Source organism: Nerophis ophidion, linkage group LG16 (genome assembly GCF_033978795.1).
Source record: "Nerophis ophidion isolate RoL-2023_Sa linkage group LG16, RoL_Noph_v1.0, whole genome shotgun sequence".
NCBI classification, from domain to species: Eukaryota; Metazoa; Chordata; class Actinopteri; order Syngnathiformes; family Syngnathidae; genus Nerophis; species Nerophis ophidion.
In genome coordinates this window covers 47127933-47149848 of record NC_084626.1, presented here as the reverse complement: position 1 = coordinate 47149848, position 21916 = coordinate 47127933, and the positions used below count along the sequence as shown (strand labels likewise).

Genomic DNA, 21916 nt, shown 5'->3' with positions numbered 1-21916 from the left:
GAGAGTTTAATAACTAGTCTGGCCTGTGAGGCCTCCAACCGTACTTGCCAACCCTCCCGGATTTTCCGGGAGACTCCCGAAATTCAGCGCCTCTCCCGAAAACCTCCCGGAGACAAATTTTCTCCCGAAATTCAGGCTGAGCTGGAAGCCACGCCCCCTCCAGCTCCATGCGGACCTGAGTGAGTATAGCCTGTTTTCACATCCGCTTTCCCACAATATAAACCGTGTCCGCCCAATGACGTTATAACTGTAGAATGATTGACGGCGAGTTCTTGGTTTCTTTTGTGAATTTATGGTTAGGCAGTTTCAGCGCGGAAACAACACACAACAACAGCAGTCACGTTTTCGTCTACCGTAAAGCAGTTCGTCTGCCGTAAACAGCAATGTTGTGACACTCTTAAACAGGACAATACTGCCATCTACTGAAGATTTTGGGCCATTGTAGGGAGAGATGGAAGATTCCAGACTCTAGTGCATTTGATGAAAGCCCTTTTGTGCGTTCCACACAGCAATGCATCGTCAGAGAGGGTGTTCAGCATGGTTGGAAAAATAGTGACAGAGAATAGAACAAGGATGGACAATTCAACCCTTAACAATGAGTAGATGAGTGTTATGTGTGTGTATATGTGTAAATAAATGAACACTGAAATTCAAGTATTTATATATATATATATATATGATTGAGGGAACCCCTCATGAAACAGTTCTGTAGAGATGTAGTTTTGTGATTTTTGCCACACACACATATATATATATATATACATATATATATATATATATATAGCTAGAATTCACTAAAAGTCAAGTATTTCGTATATATATATATATAATATGTATATATATATGTGTATGAAATATTTGACTTGGTGAATTCTAGCTGTAAATATCCTCCTCCCCTCTTAACCACGCCCCCACCTGCCGAAATCGGAGGTCTCAAGGTTGGGAAGTATGTTAATACGGCACAGTATTTTTTTTAGAGATGTCCGATAATGGCTTTTAGCCCATATCTGATATTGTCCAAATCTTAATTACCGATTCCGATATCAACCGATACTGATGTATACAGTCGTGGAATTAACACATTCCATCCACCCATTTTCTACCACTTGTCCCTTTTGGGGTTTCAGGGGGATTCTGGTGCCTATCTCAGCTACAATCGTGCGGAAGGTGGTGTACACCCTGGACAAGTCGCCACATCATCGCAGGGCGATTTAACACATTATTATGCCTAATTTTGTTGTGATGCCTCGCTGGATGCATTAAACAATGTAAGAAGGTTTTCCAAAATAAATCAACTCAAGTTATGAAAAAAAGGTCAACATGTCACTGCCATATTTATTATTGTAGTCAAAAAGTGCATTATTTGTTTTAACATGCCTCAAAACAGCAGCTTGGAATTTGGGATATGCTCTCCCTGACAGATACAATATGCACCCCCGGAAGAGTAAGTGCTGCAAGGGATTCTGGGTATTTGTTCTGTTGTGCGGATGTTCTCCCGAAATGTGTTTGTCATTCTTGTTTGGTGTGGGTTCACGGTATGGCGCATATTAGTAACAGTGTTAAAGTTGTTTATACGGCCACCCTCAGTGTGACCTGTATGGCTGTTGACCAAGTATGCCTTGCATTCACTTGTGTGTGTGAAAAGCCGTAGATATTATGTGATATGGCCGGCACTCAAAGGCAGTGCCTTTAATTTATTGGCGCTCTTTACTTCTCCCTACATCCGTGTACCACTCTGAAACCGATACCGATAATTTCCGATATCACATTTTTTTAAAGCATTTATCGGCTGATAATATCGGACATCTCTAGTATTTTTATAAATGACCCAATCCAAACAAACTTTCCCACTCCTGGCGCAAATAAACCAACACAAAAAGTCGACATAACACAAACTGCTCAATGAACTTTGTGAATGTTACAAAAAACATCCGCACAAAACACAATTTAAAATGACACCAATTTAAATCCCCTGCAATGCATGATGGGAAAAATGCAAACACTCTCTCCACTCTTATCCATGTTTGGCACATTTTAGCTGCTTGATATTTCTGACTGATTACAAAACTTTAGGGAGGTCGTCACGGAAGTAAAGAAGGTAGGAGTTGAACTTTCACATAATATCTAATTATATTATGTGGAAGTCTCTTCCGTGGTGGGTTCCCCTTTGACCGACAGAATCCTCGTGAGTCCGGAGTACAGGTTTGAGTCTTTATTTGTATGTTTTTATCGCTGAGGGCTGTGTCGTCAGCAGCTTCTTTCTCGCACATGCGGGGTTTTTCTTTCTCTCCTCCGCGCTACCCTTCATAGCCTCGGATACTGCTGATAAAAGAGACCGGTGATGAGATAACTGTCCCAGCTGGGCAATCTACTCACCTGTCAGCGCCGACCACGCCCCCTCCACATATTATGTATAAACTAATATATCCATTATTCTAATATATATATATATATATTAGGGCTGTCAAAGTTAACACGTTAACTTTAAATTTCAACAACAAAACAAATTTTTTTTTGAGGCCGACTAACGCACACGCGTCCTTTTTGACCCTCGGAAAGTGCCGTAGCGGGGGAATTTTGGCTGCAGTTCACTAGTTAGTGATGAGTCACAAGCGGGGAAATAGCCGGCAGAAATGGACAAAGAAAAGGCTGCATTTTGGAAAAGTTCAAAGCCATGGCAAGTTTCTCTGCCGACATTTTTTCGCCGTGAGAATAGGCGAGATCCCGGCAGCAAACGCCTGCTGTGCGCGTCAGTCAGAGGTGGGTAGTGCTTCACTTCCCGTGTTCAGATTGCAGTTGAAGGGGAACATTATCACAATTTCAAAAGGGTTAAAAACAAAAGTCAGTTCCCAGTGGCTTGTTTTATTTTCGAAGTTTTTTTTCAAAATTTTACACCTCCCGGAATATCCCTAAAAAAAGCTTTTAAAGTTCTTGATTTTCGCTATTTGCGATGCGACCGTCCATTTCCCTGTGATGTCATACAGGGCTGCCAATACAAACATGGCGGTTACCACAGCAAGATATCAGATAGTACTTTATTTATTCCGTCAGGAGAGTTCCTTCAGGAAAATTACAATTTTCAGCACAATCCCCTTCAAGATCAAACAAACATTACAGGGAGACAGAACAGGATCGCTGACGGGTCTGCCGGCTTCCAGCGCCCCTTACAAAAAAGATGAGATACAGGTAAACAAGGGGGGGGAATGGGAGATAAAAATAGAAGATTAAAATAAAATAAAAAAATCGGTCTTAGCCTGGGCCCTGGAGTGGGGGTGCAGACTGAGGCCAAGGGAAAAAAACAACAACTCATAGCCATAGTACACATCCCTCTTACATGTGTGTAAGAGGGAAACATCAAACATCAAAGAACACAGAGGACATTAAAGACATTAAAGCAGCAGATACAACCAGACACTTCTATATACAGCTATGAATACAAAGTAAAAGAAACATATCCACTGTGGTGGCCTCTGCGGTGTTCCACGCCATCATCTGCTGGGGAGGAGGGAGCATGGCCAGAGACAGGAGCAGACCCAACAAAGCAACCGAGACAGCCGTCTCCACTCTCGGCCAGTGTCCAGTCCGCATGGATGAGCGCGGATACGTCCAAGGTGACTGAGGTGTCCGACACCTGCTCACCCAGCCAAGACACCGCGAAGCCTCTCCGTCCCAGCGCTCAGTGCTAGCTCTGCAGCCCTGTCCCCTCATCCGCATCTCCTCCAGTCTCTCCAAACTGACTCCGGTGTGGCAGAGACCCAGCAGCTGGTCTCCATGGCCAAAAGGCTCCCGGGAGGCAGATCCAGAAGTCCACAAAAAAGCACCACAGAGGTCACGAAAGTGCCACCCCTTGTCACACAGTCCCAAAGGGTCCTGGACCAAAAGGCAAAAAGGCCAGGAAGTGAAGTGAAGTTAAATATATTTATATAGCGCTTTTCTCTAGTGACTCAAAGCGCTTTACAGAGTGAAACCCAATATCTAAGTTACATTTAAACCAGTGTGGGTGGCACTGGGAGCAGGTGGGTAAAGTGTCTTGCCCAAGGACACAACGGCAATGACTAGGATGGCGGAAGTGGGAATCGAACCTGCAACCCTCAAGTTGCTGGCACAGCCGCTCTACCAACCGAGCTATACCACCCCACTGATGGATGGAGCTGCCATGCAAGGCGCAAACCAGCACCCATCAGGAGCAAGGGTGAAGTGTCTTGCTCAGGACACAACGGACGTGACGAGGTTGGTACTAGGTGGGGGTTGAACCAGGGACCCTCGAGTTGCGCACGGCCACTCTACCACTGCGCCACACAAAAAATTATACTGAATGTACCCGCACTCTTTTTTTACAAAGCCATGCTGTTGTAACATGTGCTGAATGTGGCTTGGCATTGTCTTGCTGAAATAAGCAGGGGCGTCCATGAAAAAGACAGCGCTTAGTTGGCAGCATATGTTGTTCCAAAAGCTGTATGTACCTTTCAGCATTAATGGTGCCTTCACAGATGTGTAAGTTACCCATGCCTTGGGCACTAATGCACCCCCATACCATCACAGATGCTGGCTTTTCAACTTTGCGTGGATAACAGTCTGGATGGTTCGCTTCCCCTTTGGTCCGGATGACACATTATCGAATATTTCCAAAAACAATTTGAAATGTGGACTCGTCAGACCACAAAACACTTTTCCACTTTGCATCAGTCCATCTTAGATGATCTCGGGCCCAGAGAAGCCAGCGGCGTTCCTGGATGTTGTTGATAAATGGCTTTCGCTTTGCAAAGTAGAGCATTATCTTGCACTTACAGACCTCTATTTAGTGACAGTGTTTGTTGAACCTTTTGATGATATTATGGAGCGTAGATGTTGAAATCCCTAAATTTCTTGCAATTGCACTTTTAGAAACGTTCTTAAACTGTTTGACTATTTGCTCACGCAGTTGTGGACAAAGGGGTGTACCTCGCCCCATCCTTTCTTGTGAAAAACTGAGCATCTTTTGGGAAGCTGTTTTTATAGCCAATCATGGCACCCACCTGTTCCCAATTAGCCTGCACACCTGTGGGATGTTCCAAATAAGTGTTTGATGAGCATTCCTCAACTTTATCAGTATTTATTGCCACCTTTCCCAACTTCTTTGTCACGTGTTGCTGGCATCAAATTCTAAAGTTAATGATTATTTGCAAAAAACAATAAATGTTTATGAGTTTGAACATCAAATATGTTGTCTTTGTAGCATATTCAACTGAATATGGGTTGAAAAGGATTTGCAAATCATTGTATTCTGTTTATATTTACATCGAACACAATTTCCCAACTCATATGGAAACTGGGTTTGTACTTTTGCAGTTCCACTTACTGTCCAGTTTCACGTTCCAGGTTAGTGTGAAGCCATCTGTTGTGAGATAAAAGTCTCGCAGGTCCTCTGGTAAAATGCAATTTTTTTTCTGGAGGAGATTTCAAATGCTTTGTTGGTTTTGTGACAGCAGCTTGTGAACATTTGCAGTGCGTGCATTTTCTCTCACCTGTTCCCATGACAACGGGCTCCTTTTCTGCAAGACGCACCTCCACGACACCGGGCATGTTCTCTGACACAAACAAACGTCCATTTCCTACCGCTTGTCCCACACGTGCCGCGTCAATGGCAGCACCTCCTATCTAGCTAAACTGTTGTTGTTTTTACCCAACGATGTTACAAGTTTTTAAAGAAGAGATACTCACCAAGGATTCGAGTAATGCCGAGTGTCAGCCTTTCAGCCACACTTTTGAACGCGGAGCTTTCTTTTGTCCCTTCCATTGTTTCAAAGATGAAATTAGAGGTTGTTTTGCCCCCAAAGAAGCATCCACTTTCCAGCCAATCCACGCATGCGCGAAGTTTACGTCACTTCCGGTGTGATATTTGCCTGTTTTCTTAATGTTTTGTATAAAACGAGTAACGTCCGCGGTAGTAAAAGAGAACAAGAATGGTTTGGATTTAAATTTAAAAATGTTATACATATTAGAAAAAACTGAGTATTTGGCCAGATTTTAAATCATTCTTCATACTTTGCTGGGAGGAGATCTTGTGCAGATGTCCCCATTAACTATAGAAGAACTATAGAAGAGATCAAATTTGGCATATTTCTAAATGATGGTAACATAGAAATGTTTTTCAACATTATTATGATCCAAGCAATATTCTTTCTACATAAATGTCGATTTCTGAAAGTAATCTAATTGGCTTAATGGTTTAAAATGATCAATTAAATCTTGGAAAAAGATTAAAGTACAAAAGCCCTTGAATTTAAATCTGTATTAAAACAATTTAAAGTGATTTAGTTAGCCCTTTTTGTCTTTTGTTTATATTTTATAATTTTGTTTATCATTATCTATTATTATTTTAATACTCTATTAGTATTTGCTTTTATTTTCTTTCCCTGACATGTCTTGTTAAAGACACTACTTGCTCAACCTGGTGGATGTTGAAAGTGCATTGTTTTTGGTGTAAATTCTGAATATATGTTTTTGTGTAAAATTGTTCAATAAAAAAAAAAAAAAATCTTCATACTTTGCAATGAATGACGCACGGGGTCGCCACAGACTCACATCACCTAATTTAATATTTACTTACGGCCCAACAAGTATACTTCTAAATTATCAGCATTGTGATTTATAAGATACGGTAGTAAAAATATGAATTTATTTGCTATTTAAGGCTACTGAGAACAATGTTCAGGTTTCTATACGAATCTGCTGAATTCTTAATAAACATTTGTTTTGTTTATTACTGTTCTTCTTCTTCTCACTTAATTTCGTGTTGTAGTCATCACTACTAGGCGCATACCGCCATCTACTGCATTGTTCGGGAACAGTCCAAAGCCAAGGAAATTCTTTGGTTTGAGCCAATGAGATCTTCCTATTTGTGCAAGAGGCGGGACCTTCATTATGAGAGCGACGGTTGAGCCAATGAGATCTTCTTATTTATCCAAGAGGCGGGACCTTCATTATCATAGCAACGTTGGGCGCTGTTCCTTGTCACTTGCGGCGGGTGTTTCAACATGGCGGCGGCTGAAAGAAGAAATGGAAAATCTGCGATAATTTGGATGAATAGTGGTATGTTTACTTTTATTATTCCACGTAGTCGTACGAATGCAGATGTTTCACACGATGGTTCCGGAAATGTGGGACTTTCAGGTTGCTTCAAACTATTCATTCCTTAGTAAGTTTCAGAGGAAGTGAGCTGGCCCACTAGTCAAAGTGAGCTGTCCAAACTAGTCAAAGTGAGCTGGCCCACTAGTCAAAGTGAGCTTACCCACTAGTCAAAGTGAGCTGACCCACTAGTCAAAGTGAGCTGGCCCACTAGTCAAAGTGAGCTGGCCCACTAGTCAAAGTGAGCTGGCCCACTAGTCAAAGTGAGCTGGCCCACTAGTCAAAGTGAGCTGTCCAAACTAGTCAAAGTGAGCTGGCCCACTTGTCAAAGTGAGCTGGCCCACTAGTCAAAGTGAGCTGGCCCACTAGTCAAAGTGAGCTGACCCACTAGTCAAAGTGAGCTGGCCCACTATATAGTCAAAGTGAGCTGGCCCACTAGTCAAAGTGAGCTGGCCCACTAGTCAAAGGGAGCTGGCCCACTAGTCAAAGTGAGCTGTCCAAACTAGTCAAAGTGAGCTGGCCCACTAGTCAAAGTGAGCTGGCCCACTAGTCAAAGTGAGCTGACCCACTAGTCAAAGTGAGCTGACCCACTATATAGTCAAAGTGAGCTGACTCACTATATAGTCAAAGTGAGCTGACCCACTATATAGTCAAAGTGAGCTGGCCCACTATATAGTCAAAGTGAGCTGGCTCACTTGTCAAAGTGAGCTGACCCACTATATAGTCAAAGTGAGCTGGCCCACTGTATAGTCAAAGTGAGCTGGCCCACTAGTCAAAGTGAGCTGTCCAAACTAGTCAAAGTGAGCTGGCCCACTAGTCAAAGTGAGCAGGCTCACTAGTCAAAGTGAGCTGGCCCACTAGTCAAAGTAAGCTGGCCCACTGTATAGTCAAAGTGAGCTGGCCCACTATATAGTCAAAGTGAGCTGGCCCACTAGTCAAAGCGAGCTGAGCTAACTAGTAATGCTCGTACTATTGAATTAATTCTGACACTTTTATGGCTATTTCTAATTATGGTAGACTTGAAGTAAAGCCACATTTCAATTATGCATTAAACAACGTTGTTTACGTTATTTTGTCAGACCATATCGAGGTACAAGAGATAACTTTAACAAGTAACACTTAAGAATGACAAAAACATGAGCAATTGTGGTATTAAAAGTTTTTGTAGATGAATTTTGTCGCTTTTCCCGCGACCCCAAAAGGGACAAGCGGTAGTAAATGGATGAATGTCCCACTTTATATTGTTCAGCTCTACTTAATGTTGGGACTGATAAGTCGATATCAACTTTGGTGACAGGTGTTGTCAATCGATCTTAATTATGCTGTCATTTATAAAACAAAACTTACATGCATTTGTTGCATGGATGGATTTTCACATCAATGTCACAACCATAGACATGTTATAAGTAGACGCAGCATTGGCTGCTGTGACACGAGAAATTGGGCCGCCATCTTGAAGTGGGGATGAGGAGCCGGCGAGCAGCCTAAACTGACAGTTGACAGGTAGAAAACAAAGATGCTAAACTGACAGTTGACAGGTAGAATACAAAGATGCTAAACTTACAGTTGACAGGTAGAAAACAAAGATGGTGTTCAGCGTTTCCTGCTCAAATGAGTGGACTGTTGAAAATAGGAATCGGGGGATTACTTTTCACATGTAAGATTTAACATTAATGTACTATTGGTTGTATTTTGTCAAAAGAATATTACCACAGAGTTGAGAAGGAGCTGTTTACTTGTCGAAATACCCTTTTAAGAGCTAAAATCTACCCAAATGACCACTTTGCTGCTGCCAAAAATTGATTTGAAGGGTATTTTGGCAATGAAACAGTACAGTAGGTACTTGATTTTGACATATGCAATGCTCATAAGCGTATTCTAGTTAAATATGCATGTGTAAATATCAAAATATTACATTGAATCACCTTTTTCAGGCGATATTACATTAAATGAACATTTTATATAAATTAATACATCCAAACACTTGATAATTATTTATTATGTGCACGAAGAAATAAAAGTTACAATTGTATGTATCTTCCAAACACATCAACATGGGACTAACAACAGTCCTTTAAAATCTCATTAACACCACAGAAAAGGCAAACTGTCATTTTCCGGACACGATAAAGTCTTAAATAATGTCAAAACCGTAGCGTTACAATAACCAGGAAGATAAAGTGTTTGTCTCACACCTAGTAATCCACTGTGGACAGACCAGGCCAAGCAATGCGGGTTCAGCAAGCGGTGCGCAAATCAACTTTTGGCAGGCAATTACATTTTGGCGCAACTCTGGCCAATACAAACAAAACAAAACACCTGCGGAAAGAGATAATCGATAATAAAAACAAGCAAACCGGAGTTTTGACCCGGAGAAGGCTGGGTCGGTAAAAAAAAAAAAATCAGCGTCCATTCCCGGAAATGTGCATCCTTGCTGTTTTCAATGCGTAAAAAGACACACAAAGTGTGTTAACGCCAACATTGCTGGCATACAACTAAATTGCGAATCATTGGCTTGGATCATTTCTGAAAAATTCGAAAACATTATTGAACTTATTGCATATTTATATTATTTCCCCCTGTTTTTTCCTCTCCACTCTCAGGTGTGGACAAAGTGGTCTCTTTTAAACCAGGCAGCACAAATATTACGAGTAAAAAAAGCACCATCGTGCAAGCCAGATGCAATTCCAAAGCGAAAAATGGTGGAAAAGTGTGCAATTTAAAAAGTGATCAGTGTTGGTCCTTTGTCAACAAAAATGGATTGCCTCTGGCCACTGCTTCTGTGACCACAGACACCAGCCTTTCGTCAGGTTCCATACCCCCAATATCCCAGGTAAGGCTCAAATGAGTATCGCCCCACCAGAGTGGATGTAATATGGATCACCTGAACGTTCATCTCACTGTGTCTCTCATGTCTCTCAGGTTATATCTGGACTTGGCATAGCCCAGAGCCAGGCCTGCCTGAAAGACCTCTGTCCGGAAGACAAACGACGCATTGCAAACCTCGTGGAAGAACTCGCCAGGTAGTCTGCTCTACGGCACTAATTCATGTTATTAGGCCATTTGAAAAAGAAAAATCTCAGAGTTGCTACACTTTTTTTAACGAGTACCGTATTTTTTGGACTTTAAGGCACACTTAAAATACTTTCCTTTTCTGAAAAATCGACAGTGCGCTTTGTAGTGCCTAATGTACGAAATTGTTTTGGTTGTGCTTACCAACCTCATAGCTATTTTATTTGGTACATGGTGAAATGATAAGTGTGACCAGTAGATGGCGGTCACACATGAGAGATACGTGTAGACTGCAATATGACTCGAGTAAACAACACCAAAATGTTAGGTTCCATCGAAAATATAGAAAATTACACACAATGCTCAAAAATCTATCAAAATGTTTTAGTAGTACTTTGGTAAGCTATGAAGCCACACCGTTTGATGGATTGTACTGTGCTTCAATATAGGAGTATTATTATGCTGTGTGTATAAGGTAAGACATATTTGGCGTTTTGTTTTGCAATATTACGCAAAAGCAACTTTTCTTACCTTCTGGTACCTGCTGATCTGTATTTGGGATCTACGTAAGTCCAGAAAATTTGCGCGCGTCCGCCTTTGTAGTCCGTTGGGACACCGTAGTCGATAAGCTGCTTCTTTTTCTCTATCTTCTTGTTATGTGACATTCATCCTCCGCTGTTTCCATTTCTAATATAAAGTAGTGTAAAGTTCTTATTTATATCTGTCAGTAAACTCACCATGAAAGCACTAAAACATTCTGGTGTAGTGAGTTTACATTATTCACCCAAGGACTTTAGTTATTAGAGTTCCGTCCGGACGGTTTTTCACGGGACACATTTCGGACGTTGTTGCACTAGTGAGCCACGGATGAGGAGATGCTGCTCTGTTATTTATTGAAGTAAAGTCTGAATGTCATTAAAACAGTTAGCGCCATCTTTTGACACTTCTTCCACTCCCGCCCTTGCACGCTACACCGCTACAAAAAAAGATGACGCAGAAAAGCCACTTGAAGATGATGTGTAAAACATCATCTATGCAACATTTTGAGCAAAGAACCACCATTACATGTTATGTAGACCCCTAGGTAGTCTTTTCCATTTAGAAAAAAAGAAAAATGTCCCCTTTAATGCGCCTTATAATCCGGGGCACCTTTTGTATGAAATTAGACCTGACTAGACCCGCTCATAGGCAGTGTGCCTTATAATCCGGTGCGCCCTACGGTCCAAAAAATACGGAAATGTGTTAACTTAGCACTAAAAGGGTCTCCTGTCCTTTTATCAGAGTAAGTGAGGAGAAGGATGAGTCGGTGCAACGCCTTCAAGATGAACATAATACTTTTGAACACAAGATCCAACAGCTGGAGCAACAGAACCTGTTCATCGCACATGAAAGAGAAAGTATCCTTTCAAAAAGATGTCAATACACTGCACTAACGCAGGGGTTATGTAAGGTATGGTTAGATTCTCTGCCATTAAGTCACAGTAATCCTCAAAACTGGAATCAAAGTCAAATTGACTTCTGAGTTGAAGATTAAAGGTGGACTTTCTTGAACAACCAACAAGTCCAGCTTCCTTTGATTCTAGTCTTGACAAAGTTATGGAAAGCACTGATACAATTAGCTTAAAGCCTATGTCTCAAAGGTCAGGCCCGCGGGCCAGATCTGGCCCCCCGGGATGAGCCTGCTGCTGTTTTGCACACACCAATACTCCATCGGTGTTGGTGCTAGGAGATTTCAAAATGGGTTCCTAAGAACCCCATCAAGTCATAAAAGTGGGGCCCCCCAGTAAAGTTTTGGGTGCCACTTTTTTGTAAGCGTTTTGAAAACAAATGATTAATGTATGCATTATCCCGTTATATCTCACATTCTATATTGTCTTTTGGAAAAAGGTTGTTATAAACGCTACTTCGTTCATTAAAAAAAAATAGAAAAGAAAACCCATTTTTATGCATATGTCAATCAATCAATCAACCAATGTTTATTTATATAGCCCCAAATCACAAATGTCTCAAAGGACTGCACAAATCATTACGACTACAACATCCTCGGAAGAACCCACAAAAGGGCAAGGAAAACTCACACCCAGTGGGCAGGGAGAATTCACATCCAGTGGGACGCCAGTGACAATGCTGACTATGAGAAACCTTGGAGAGGACCTCAGATGTGGGCAACCCCCCCCCCTATATGTAAATATATTCAGTTATAAACATTCATTCACTTTCTTCTTTCCTTCATGGATCTAAACTTTACTGCTGCTGGTATTTTTGTCTATATCTTTATTGTAATATTTTCAGAATGTGTTTGTTCTATTTTTGGCCAAAGTAATACAAAGAAAACAATCTGAAGTTGTCTTTATTTTTTAGTTTTAATGCCATGATTTTAATAATCCAGCCCGTGTGTGCACAGATGTTCCTCCATGCGGGCCCTGGGCTAAAATGACTTTGACACTCTTGGTTTAAAGTAATGGTTACGAATCTGCTGGGATGTACTCCATTCTACCTGTGAAAATGGATGGTTCTTACTGTATTTTCCAGACTATACACTGCTGCCCTTTTCCTACGCTAATTTATGGATATTTTTCTGCTAACAGCCGTCATTCAACAAATAGTTTTCATGTAGAGACACTGAAAAGGTGTTATTGTTTGTGTTTGGGGCCATCTTTTGGCCGAGTTCGCTCACTGAAAGGGCTGCGGTTTGTAGTATTTTCTGTTTAGTGTCTTGAACCGGAAGCACAAGTGCTGTTCCGTCTACTAGTCGTCCATAGCGTTTCTGCTCGTATGGTTCATCACTCCAAGCCAAGTTTGTAAGTTTTACAACTGGACCTTAACATGTTTGGTAGTAGTATTTACATGCATATTTGTACGCACTTGTAATGTAGTCATCGTTGGCATGATGTACATATCAAGATACAGGTGTTGGAATTCCTGCTGGGCATAGCTGCCTGACGCACCTCCTCCAGTGCCTTTCCAACAGGTGTGCTGTGACACCTCTCTGAACACCTCTCTGGGCATAAGCGGGTCATAAGCTGGGGACCACCATTCATCAACGTTCCGCCCCAGTACGTCTCATGGTGGCGGAGCAATGGCAGGGATGCCTCCCTGCTGACGCCCTAGGTGTTTGCCCCCCCAAAAAGACGCTGAGATCATTATCCATGCGTTTGTTACGTCTCGCCTCGACTACTGTAACGTATTATTTTCGGGTCTCCCCATGTCTAGCATTAAAAGATTACAGTTGGTACAAAATGCGGCTGCTAGACTTTTGACAAGAACAAGAAAGTTTGATCACATTACGCCTGTACTGGCTCACCTGCACTGGCTTCCTGTGCACTTAAGATGTGTATAAAATACTACACGGTCTAGCTCCATCCTATCTTGCCGATTGTATTGTACCATATGTCCCGGCAAGAAATCTGCGTTCAAAGGACTCCGGCTTGTTAGTGATTCCCAAAGCCCAAAAAAAGTCTGCGGGCTATAGAGCGTTTTCCGTTCGGGCTCCAGTACTCAGGAATGCCCTCCCGGTAACAGTTCGAGATGCCACCTCAGTTCGAGATGCCACCTCAGTAGAAGCATTTAAGTCTCACCTTAAAACTCATTTGTATACTCTAGCCTTTAAATAGACTCCCTTTTTAGACCAGTTGATCTGCTGTTTCTTTTATTTTTCTTCTATGTCCCACTCTCCCCTGTGGAGGGGGTCCGGTCCGATCCGGTGGCCATGTACTGCTCGCCTGTGTATCGGCTGGGGACATCTCTGCGCTGCTGATCCGCCTCCGCTTGGGATGGTTTCCTGCTGGCTCCGCTGTGAACGGGACTCTCGCTGCTGTGTTGGATCCGCTTTGGACTGGACTCTCGCGACTGTGTTGGATCCATTGTGGATTGAACTTTCACAGTATCATGTTAGACCCGCTCGACATCCATTGCTTTCCTCCTCTCTAAGGTTCTCATAGTCATTATTGTCACCGATGTCCCACTGGGTGTGAGTTTTCCTTGCCCTTATGTGGGCCTACCGAGGATGTTGTGGTGGTTTGTGCAGCCCTTTGAGACACTAGTGATTTAGGGCTATATAAGTAAACATTGATTGATTGATTGATTGAACTCTTATGAGTCCTCCTTAGCCACAGCCAGAAGCTGCCTTCTGTGGGTGCCCTCAATATTTTGGCAAATACGGTAATCACGAATATTCTCATTTAGTTTTAAGAAATCATTTGACTACAGTTGTCCCTCGTTTATCGCATTTAATTTGGTACCGGACATGACCGCGATAAACACATTTCCAAAAAGTAGGTTTATTAATAATAAATGTAATATTTTCATAGAGCATAGAAACTGTTTACAGCCTTGTACATGTATTTATACATTACTAAGCATAAAATAACCTTTACACAATATAAAGTTAAAGTGCCAATGATTGTCACACAAACTCTTGGTGTGGCGAAATTATTCTCTGAATTTGACCCATCACCCTTGATCACCCCCTGAGAGGTGAAGGGAGCAGTGAGCAACAGCAGTGGCCGCGCCCAAGACTATTTTTTGGTGATTTGACCTCCAATTCCAACACTTGATGCTGAGTGCCAACAGGGAGGTAATGGCTCCTATATTTATAGTCTTTGGTATGACTCGGTCGGGGTTTGAACTCACAACCTAACACCCATCTCAGGGCGGACACTTTGGTGTGTTTTTCCTCCAAGTGTCATTGTTATGGCCGTCGCCTCGCAATTATCGAATTGATAAGTAAACGTCAATCGATAATTGATTTATTCATTGTAAATAAAGTAATGCAGGCAGTTCCAAAATTTGGCTGACTGCAGCGAGCCACATCGCTGAGAGATTCCAACAACTCCTTACAATCTGGCACTTATGGTCCAGTTTTGCACACATTTTGTGGGAATTAATTTTCCAAAATATTTTTTCTCAAGTTGCAGGTGATACACACTTATTTAGTGAAACGAAAAGTAATGTAATACTGCATCAATATACATAAACTTAAGATGCATCAATAGTCATAGCTCCTGAATCATAATTGTAATCTAAACATGAGGTTTCCAACGATTCCCGCCTCTAGGCCAACGTGGAAGTACTTTGTTGCATCCTGGGTAATTCCTCTAAGTTTGAACTGGGAAACCACGGGTGTAAATTGTTCAGGAAAACCTTGACAGTCATAGCCACAACCATTATCTGTGTTAGCATCCTGTGTTAGCATTGCGTGTCTGATGACGTCCAAGCTGTGTTATTGATGTCGAAAATAAAGTGCAACAAACAACTTAACCTTCACTTTGGTGGGTAAATTGCTGATAGTTATTAGTTTTAAATTTAAATACGATTGAGAACCTGATTGTATTTATCTATTTATCTGTACAAATAGATAAATAAATGGGGCAACATAGCTCGGTTGGTAGAGCGGCCGTGCTAGCAACTTGAGGGTTGCAGGTTCGATTCCCGCTTCCGTCATCCTAGTCACTGCCGTTGTGTCCTTGGGCAAGACACTTTACCCACCTGCCCCCAGTGCCACCCAGACTGGTTTAAATGTAACTTAGGTATTGGGTTTCACTATGTAAAGCGCTTTGAGTCGCTAGAGAAAAGCGCTATATAAAATATAATTCACGTCACTTCACTTCACTACAAACCACTCTATAAGTTTCTGGCACCAGCACCTACATGCCGCCGAGATGAAGACACCTAATCATGCCCTCCCCACTGTGTAAGAAGTGCTGTTCTCATGATTGTAATACTTTAAAGGATATATGGATTTCATATATATGAATATGTTTTATAGAATAGACTAGAATAGGAGAAGATAATGGACTTTATTGACAATATATTTGCATATAACAAGATTAAGGACTCCAATTTAAGGTGCGGTAGTGGGAACAAATATGGGATAAAAATTAATTACAGCAGAGGTAATAAAGATAAAACTAAGAATTGAAATAAACAGACTACTATCCAATAAAAGTAATATAGGGTTGTGAATCTTTGCGTACCACACAATTCAATTTGATCTTTGGGGTGACGATTCAATTCAGAAACAATTTTTTTTCTTGAATACAATCCTACCCAAACATTTAATAAAGTCACATAAAAATAAGGTAAAGAGAAAAGTATCCAACACTTCTCTTTTCTAAAGTAAATCTGTACAACAGATATGATAATCTACATCAACAATGACTGCCATTTTTTGGGGGGGAATTTTTGTATTTCTATTTTTTGTTAATACATTTTTTATTTTTTTGAACCGATTAAGAATCGTTCCAAATAAGAATCGCGATTCATTCTAAAATCGATTTTTGTTTTGTTTTAGCACAACCAATAAGGGGCAACCATTACCTTACTTGGTCTTATGTCCTGGTTAAACCTGTTTAATTTGAACAGTGCCTCCACATATCGATGGAGGCTTGTTTATCATTTAACAATCACAAAATATGCTAATACTGGAAGTCCATTGGTACTCAAGCCCTGACAATTTACCGCACCCCCCACTATTTGAGAAGCTCTGGTCTAATATGCCGCGCCCAGTCTGACGCTACTTCCAGCTGTTGTCGTTCAACTTAACATCCCTTGCCTCGTAAGATCGCCAATGTGGAACGTTATTGATGAGGCGGGAGTTGAAGATGAAGTCTATCAAAAAATAGCTCTGCCAAAGGTGTTCAATTTGAGATTGTGGCGGTGAGGATACAGTAGCGACAAGATTAGGTGGCTCCGTTTAGTAGGGTTCATCCTAACCTGGCTTAATATTTTTTGATCGCCATAATATACTATTATGATAGAAAATACTGCAGTACATAAAAATATAAAATTAAAACTTAATTTAACACTTAACAATATATGCTTGAAAATTATATAGCACAGGCCAAAAGTTTGGACACACCTTCTGATTCAATGTGTTTTCTTTATTTTCATGACTATTTCCTTTGTAGATTGTCACATCAAAACTATGAATGAACACACGTGGAGTTATGTACTTAACAAAAAGGGTGAAATAACTGAAAACATGTTTTGTATTCTAGATTCTTTAAAATAGCCGCCCTTTGCTCTGATTACTGCTTTGCACACTCTTGGCATTCTCTCCACGAACTTCAAAAGGTGAAATGGTTTTCGCTTCACAGGTGACTCAAAAACTCTTTTGTCCCACACGCCATTGGACTGTACAACTCCTCTCTGGGACGGGGGGCGGGGGGTACTAGGATGACAGGGGGTGAAAAACAATAACAGTGCAATACGTTTTCATAACATGGTCACTACTGCCTACTTTGTCTTGTTAAATTCTTATTTTACTGTTATATTTTTATTCCCATTGTTGCTTTTTATTTTTTTTATTGTTATTGTAATATTTCTCTATTTTGTTTCCACTTAAACCCCCATTATTTACTTTTTACTTTTTTTTTAAATTGATCTCAAATCCATACACTGCTGCTGGAATATTAATTTTCCTGAAGGAACTCTCCTGAAGGATTCAATAAAGTACTTTCTCTCTATCTATCTAGTTTTGATGCCTTAGGTGACAACCTACAATGTAAATAGTCTTGAAAATAAAGAAAACGCATTGAAATGAGAAGGTGTGTCCAAACTCTTGGCCTGTACTGTATATATATTTTAAATCTGTAATGTAGTAAAGCCGCAAGATTTGAAGTGCAAAGTCAGGAGGGGTGGCCGTATTTTCACAATCGTATAGCCAGAAGTTAACAAGCCAGAATTATGGAGATTGCAAAAGTTTTGTGCACTCTTAAAAGGAAACCAGGGGGGCCTCGCTGGTAACTTCTTTAGTAATGATGCTTCTAGCAATTCGAAAAAAATCTATTGCTATCTCTAAGATCCCCAGTGTGTATCATGCTGTGCTAAATTTGCACTTTAAAATTGGGTTTGTGATGCACCGCCTTTAATCTCTTCCTTTTTAAAGGGTAACTCAATTGATCTTGCACATCTGAGTCTGTTTACAGGTCGGGAGGCAGTGCGGCAAATTTGAAAAAAAACAAAACAGTAAAGCGGCCTTTGTAGGGATAGGATGTATTCGTCTAATAAACCGCCTGTCACCCAAGGACGTTTCTCTTGGATAAAGATCGCAAGTTAAAAAATGACAAAAAAAGATTTGAGGTTCATTATCCCTAAACACCAAGTCTATTATTTGATTAGGAAGGTATTGATCACCTCCTTAGTACCGGCAAGCCTTTTGGTAGGAATTGTGGCAGTGTAAAAGCACTGCATTGGTGTCATAGTTCAATCAATCAATCAATGTTTATTTATATAGCCCCAAATCACAAATGTCTCAAAGGACTGCACAAATCATTACGACTACAACATCCTCGGAAGAACCCACAAAAGGGCAAGGAAAACTCACACCCAGTGGGCAGGGAGAATTCACATTCAGTGGGACGCCAGTGACAATGCTGACTATGAGAAACCTTGGAGAGGACCTCAGATGTGGGCAACCCCCCCCCTCTAGGGGACCGAAAGCAATGGATGTCGAGCGGGTCTAACATGATACTGTGAAAGTTCAATCCATAGTGGCTCCAAGACAGCAGTGAGAGTCCCGTCCACAGGAAACCATCTCAAGCGGATCAGCAGCGTAGAGATGTCCCCAACCGATACAGGCGAGCGGTCCATCCTGGGTCCCGACGAGCGGTCCATCCTGGGTCTCGACTCTGGACAGTCAGTACTTCATCCATGGTCATCGGACCGGACCCCCTCCACAAGGGAGGGGGGGACATAGGAGAAAGAAAAGAAAAGAAGCGGCAGATCAACTGGTCTAAAAAGGAGGTCTATTTAAAGGCTAGAGTATACAGATGAGTTTTAAGATGAGACTTAAATGCTTCTACTGAGGTAGCATCTCGAACTGTTACCGGGAGGGTATTCCAGAGTACTGGAGCCCGAACGGAAAACGCTCTATAGCCCGCAGACTTTTTTTGAGCTCTAGGAATCACTAATAAGCCGGAGTCTTTTGAACGCAGATTTCTTGCCGGGACATACGGTACAATACAATCGGCAAGATAGGCTGAATTTGAAGAGATATGTCTTTTGGACATTTGTAGGCCCCCGAGGTGCAGAGTTTCAATCAATGGTTGTAGCTTTAGCTGCACCATCACAATCTAATGCAGGGGCGTCAAACTCATATTAGCTCAACAACTTCACATTGTTTTCCTTTTCTTTACTTTGGCCCAAAATATAACAAGCACATTTTGAAAATGTACATATCACAAATAATTCTCTTGACAAAACACTTTAAGTTAATTGAAAATCCTGAGCAAAAAAAATTGTGCGGTTTCAAAAACACCATGAAGAACACATTGAAGTTAGACTTACCATCAGTGTTTCTACAAAGCAATTCAACTTTTAAGTCACAACCCATCTAGGATTGGAAAAAAAAGCATAAATACAAACTATGCATACCTCATTTGTCATTTCCACATATTAAATACGTGCTAGCTCAACAAACTACAACAACTGAGGTAGAAACTGTTCAGGAGGGTTGAGTTACTCCCTGCCTTCTCGGCATCATTGTGTATTGATGGAGAAATAAAAGCTGTGCAATGTGTGAACTATTTCAACAAACCCAAAATGAAAAACTTAAAATCCTGCGAGTATTGCAGGAAATCACACACTGTTTACTCTTTAAATCTGCACAGAAGACAATCATTTGCACAGAACTATATAAACGTGCAGTATCTCATGCAGCATTTTAAGTGGGGTTATCAATTGTTTATTTTACTCCTGTTTGTTCTCCGTTGGGTCGAGGGGGAGGAGTTGCTTTACCGCTTTACCGTGTACCTCTAGTTTGGTATACTTGGTATAAACTATTTTCTTGTCATTGCATTGCTCGGATGTACCAAATGAAGTTGGAGTGTGAAGAAGGAGTCTGCAGGGGGCAGTGTTGTCTTAGGTAGGGCCTTTGCCACTCTTCCTACCAGAGGCTGACAAATGGGGAGATTCATTTCAATTTTTTGACGCCTGCCACAGTTGTCTTTTGTAAATGCTTGCAGCTTATTTGCTGTCGTGCACAAAATCAATTTCACGGTTGGAGCAATGGCCCAAACTCCAACGCATCTATTAACTTTGGTATTTACTAAGAAGACTATTGTGCGTCTTTTCAGTATGCGTTTGTAACCTTTCCCTTATGCATAAGATGACAATTGTAAGGTGGCACGTTGTTTATTCAGTCATTTGCGGCTAACAATGTCATAACGTTTTTGTCCACACTGCTGTCTTCCTTGAAATTCTACTCAGGTTAAACCCCGGCAATCAGTTGAGGTTAAATTGCTGCGAAATATGAAGAGTAATTGACCCTGCTGGTAAATTGTATGATTGGAAATGGAAGTGCGTTAAATTAGGAAGGCACAGCTCAATTAAATATGCTCTGGCTTGCAGACTTGGCATTTAAAGCAAAGTTCTAAACTCCATTAAAAGCTATTTGGAGGGGAAAATGTTAGGTTCCAAGCACCCCTGGGGGGTAGGGACGGGGGGGATAACGCAGTCTTTTAAAGTGTGAGCAAGAGTCATGAACGCACTTCTTGGGGATAAGGTTCTGGCACTTCACAGAAAGGTTAAGGAGACACCAAAGGCAAACACCCTGAATGAGAGTCTTGTCAAATGTAATTCCATTACGCCGTTGCTTATCTTATCTAACCAAGGTTCAGGGTTGACGGGGTGTAAAGAAATGTTGGACCACGCTTTAGCTCTAAGCCACCGAGGATGAGAGGGAAAAGGTAACCTTGATATTTCGATGTTCAGCTGACATTTGGAGAAGAGTTGAGTTTGTTTCAGAAAGACTAGATGTTGGTATGTGTCGATAAAATGTCCCGGCGCTTGCTTATCTCTGTTTTACAAAGCACAGCAGGAACCGCGACTAATTCCATTTATTTAGTCGAAACCTTTGGAGTGCTGGGAAGTCTTGTTTGAATGTGCCCAGGAATAATATTTCATGTGGCGCTCTGTGATTACTAGAACTAATCCATTATTTGTCTTGTTGTCAGACGTACAGAATGTCATGTGGAAATCTTCTTTTATCTTTTATCTGCTATGTTTGTTTCTGATAAGCGTCTATCAGAAGCTGAGATAGTGAGAAACTCATAATCCATCAGTTTTGGATGAACACATTTTAAATATCAACCTTTATATTTGCTCTCTTCCAGAGTTTAAAGTGCTTTTTAAACTGGTTTATTACTTGGAGGTACTTTGTATGGAGTATAGCCTACAGCAGTGTTTCTGAACCATTGTTGGGCCGCCAAAAATGTGTTTCTCAGCTGTGGTCTGTATGGTTGTAATACACTTTTCCACCACTTGTGTCACTAGTGAAAATAGGTATTGCGCTAAAACTCATAGGTAAATTATTTAAGTGCAAAAATTACAACTTCCACTTTAATTTCATTGATAGTTTATGTAAGAAACATATTTCAAATTAAATATTTTCGTACTGCGTAATTGTTTAAAAAAGTATTTTCCATTGTTTTTTATAAATCCCTTTCGCAGTATATTTTGATTACCGTAATTCCTCGAATTGCCGCCTGGGCGCTAATTAATTTAAAACCTCTTCTCACTCCGGCGTTTACCAAAGGCATGCGGTAAAGGAAAGCATGCGCTAATTATTTTAAAACCTCTTCTCACTCCGGCGCTAACCAAAGGCATGCAGTAAATTTAGGCCTGTGCTTATAAATTTGAGTGTGATAGATAGATAGATAGATAGTAAGTCATTTATTGATTCCTTCAGAAGAGTTCCTTTAGGAACATTTAAATTCCAGCAGCAGTGTACAGAGTTGAGATCAATTTAAAAAGTAAATAATGGGGGTTTAAATGGAAACAAAATAGAAAAATATTA

General features: G+C 41.0%; 1 protein-coding gene across 3 annotated transcripts in view; it reads left to right on the top strand.

Moving 5' to 3' along the window:
* Positions 1 to 21916, top strand: part of LOC133535474 (protein hinderin-like) — an 83312-nt gene that overhangs the window by 1779 nt on the left and 59617 nt on the right. For 2 of the 3 annotated variants that reach the window (XM_061875340.1, XM_061875338.1), the window contains exons 3-5: positions 9711 to 9940; positions 10030 to 10130; positions 11401 to 11516. In XM_061875340.1, the coding sequence (XP_061731324.1) occupies positions 9711 to 9940; positions 10030 to 10130; positions 11401 to 11516 (447 nt within the window). Of the gene's footprint in view, positions 1 to 6927; positions 7072 to 9710; positions 9941 to 10029; positions 10131 to 11400; positions 11517 to 21916 lie in introns of those variants that run through there. The other variant, XM_061875339.1, reaches the window with a different exon arrangement.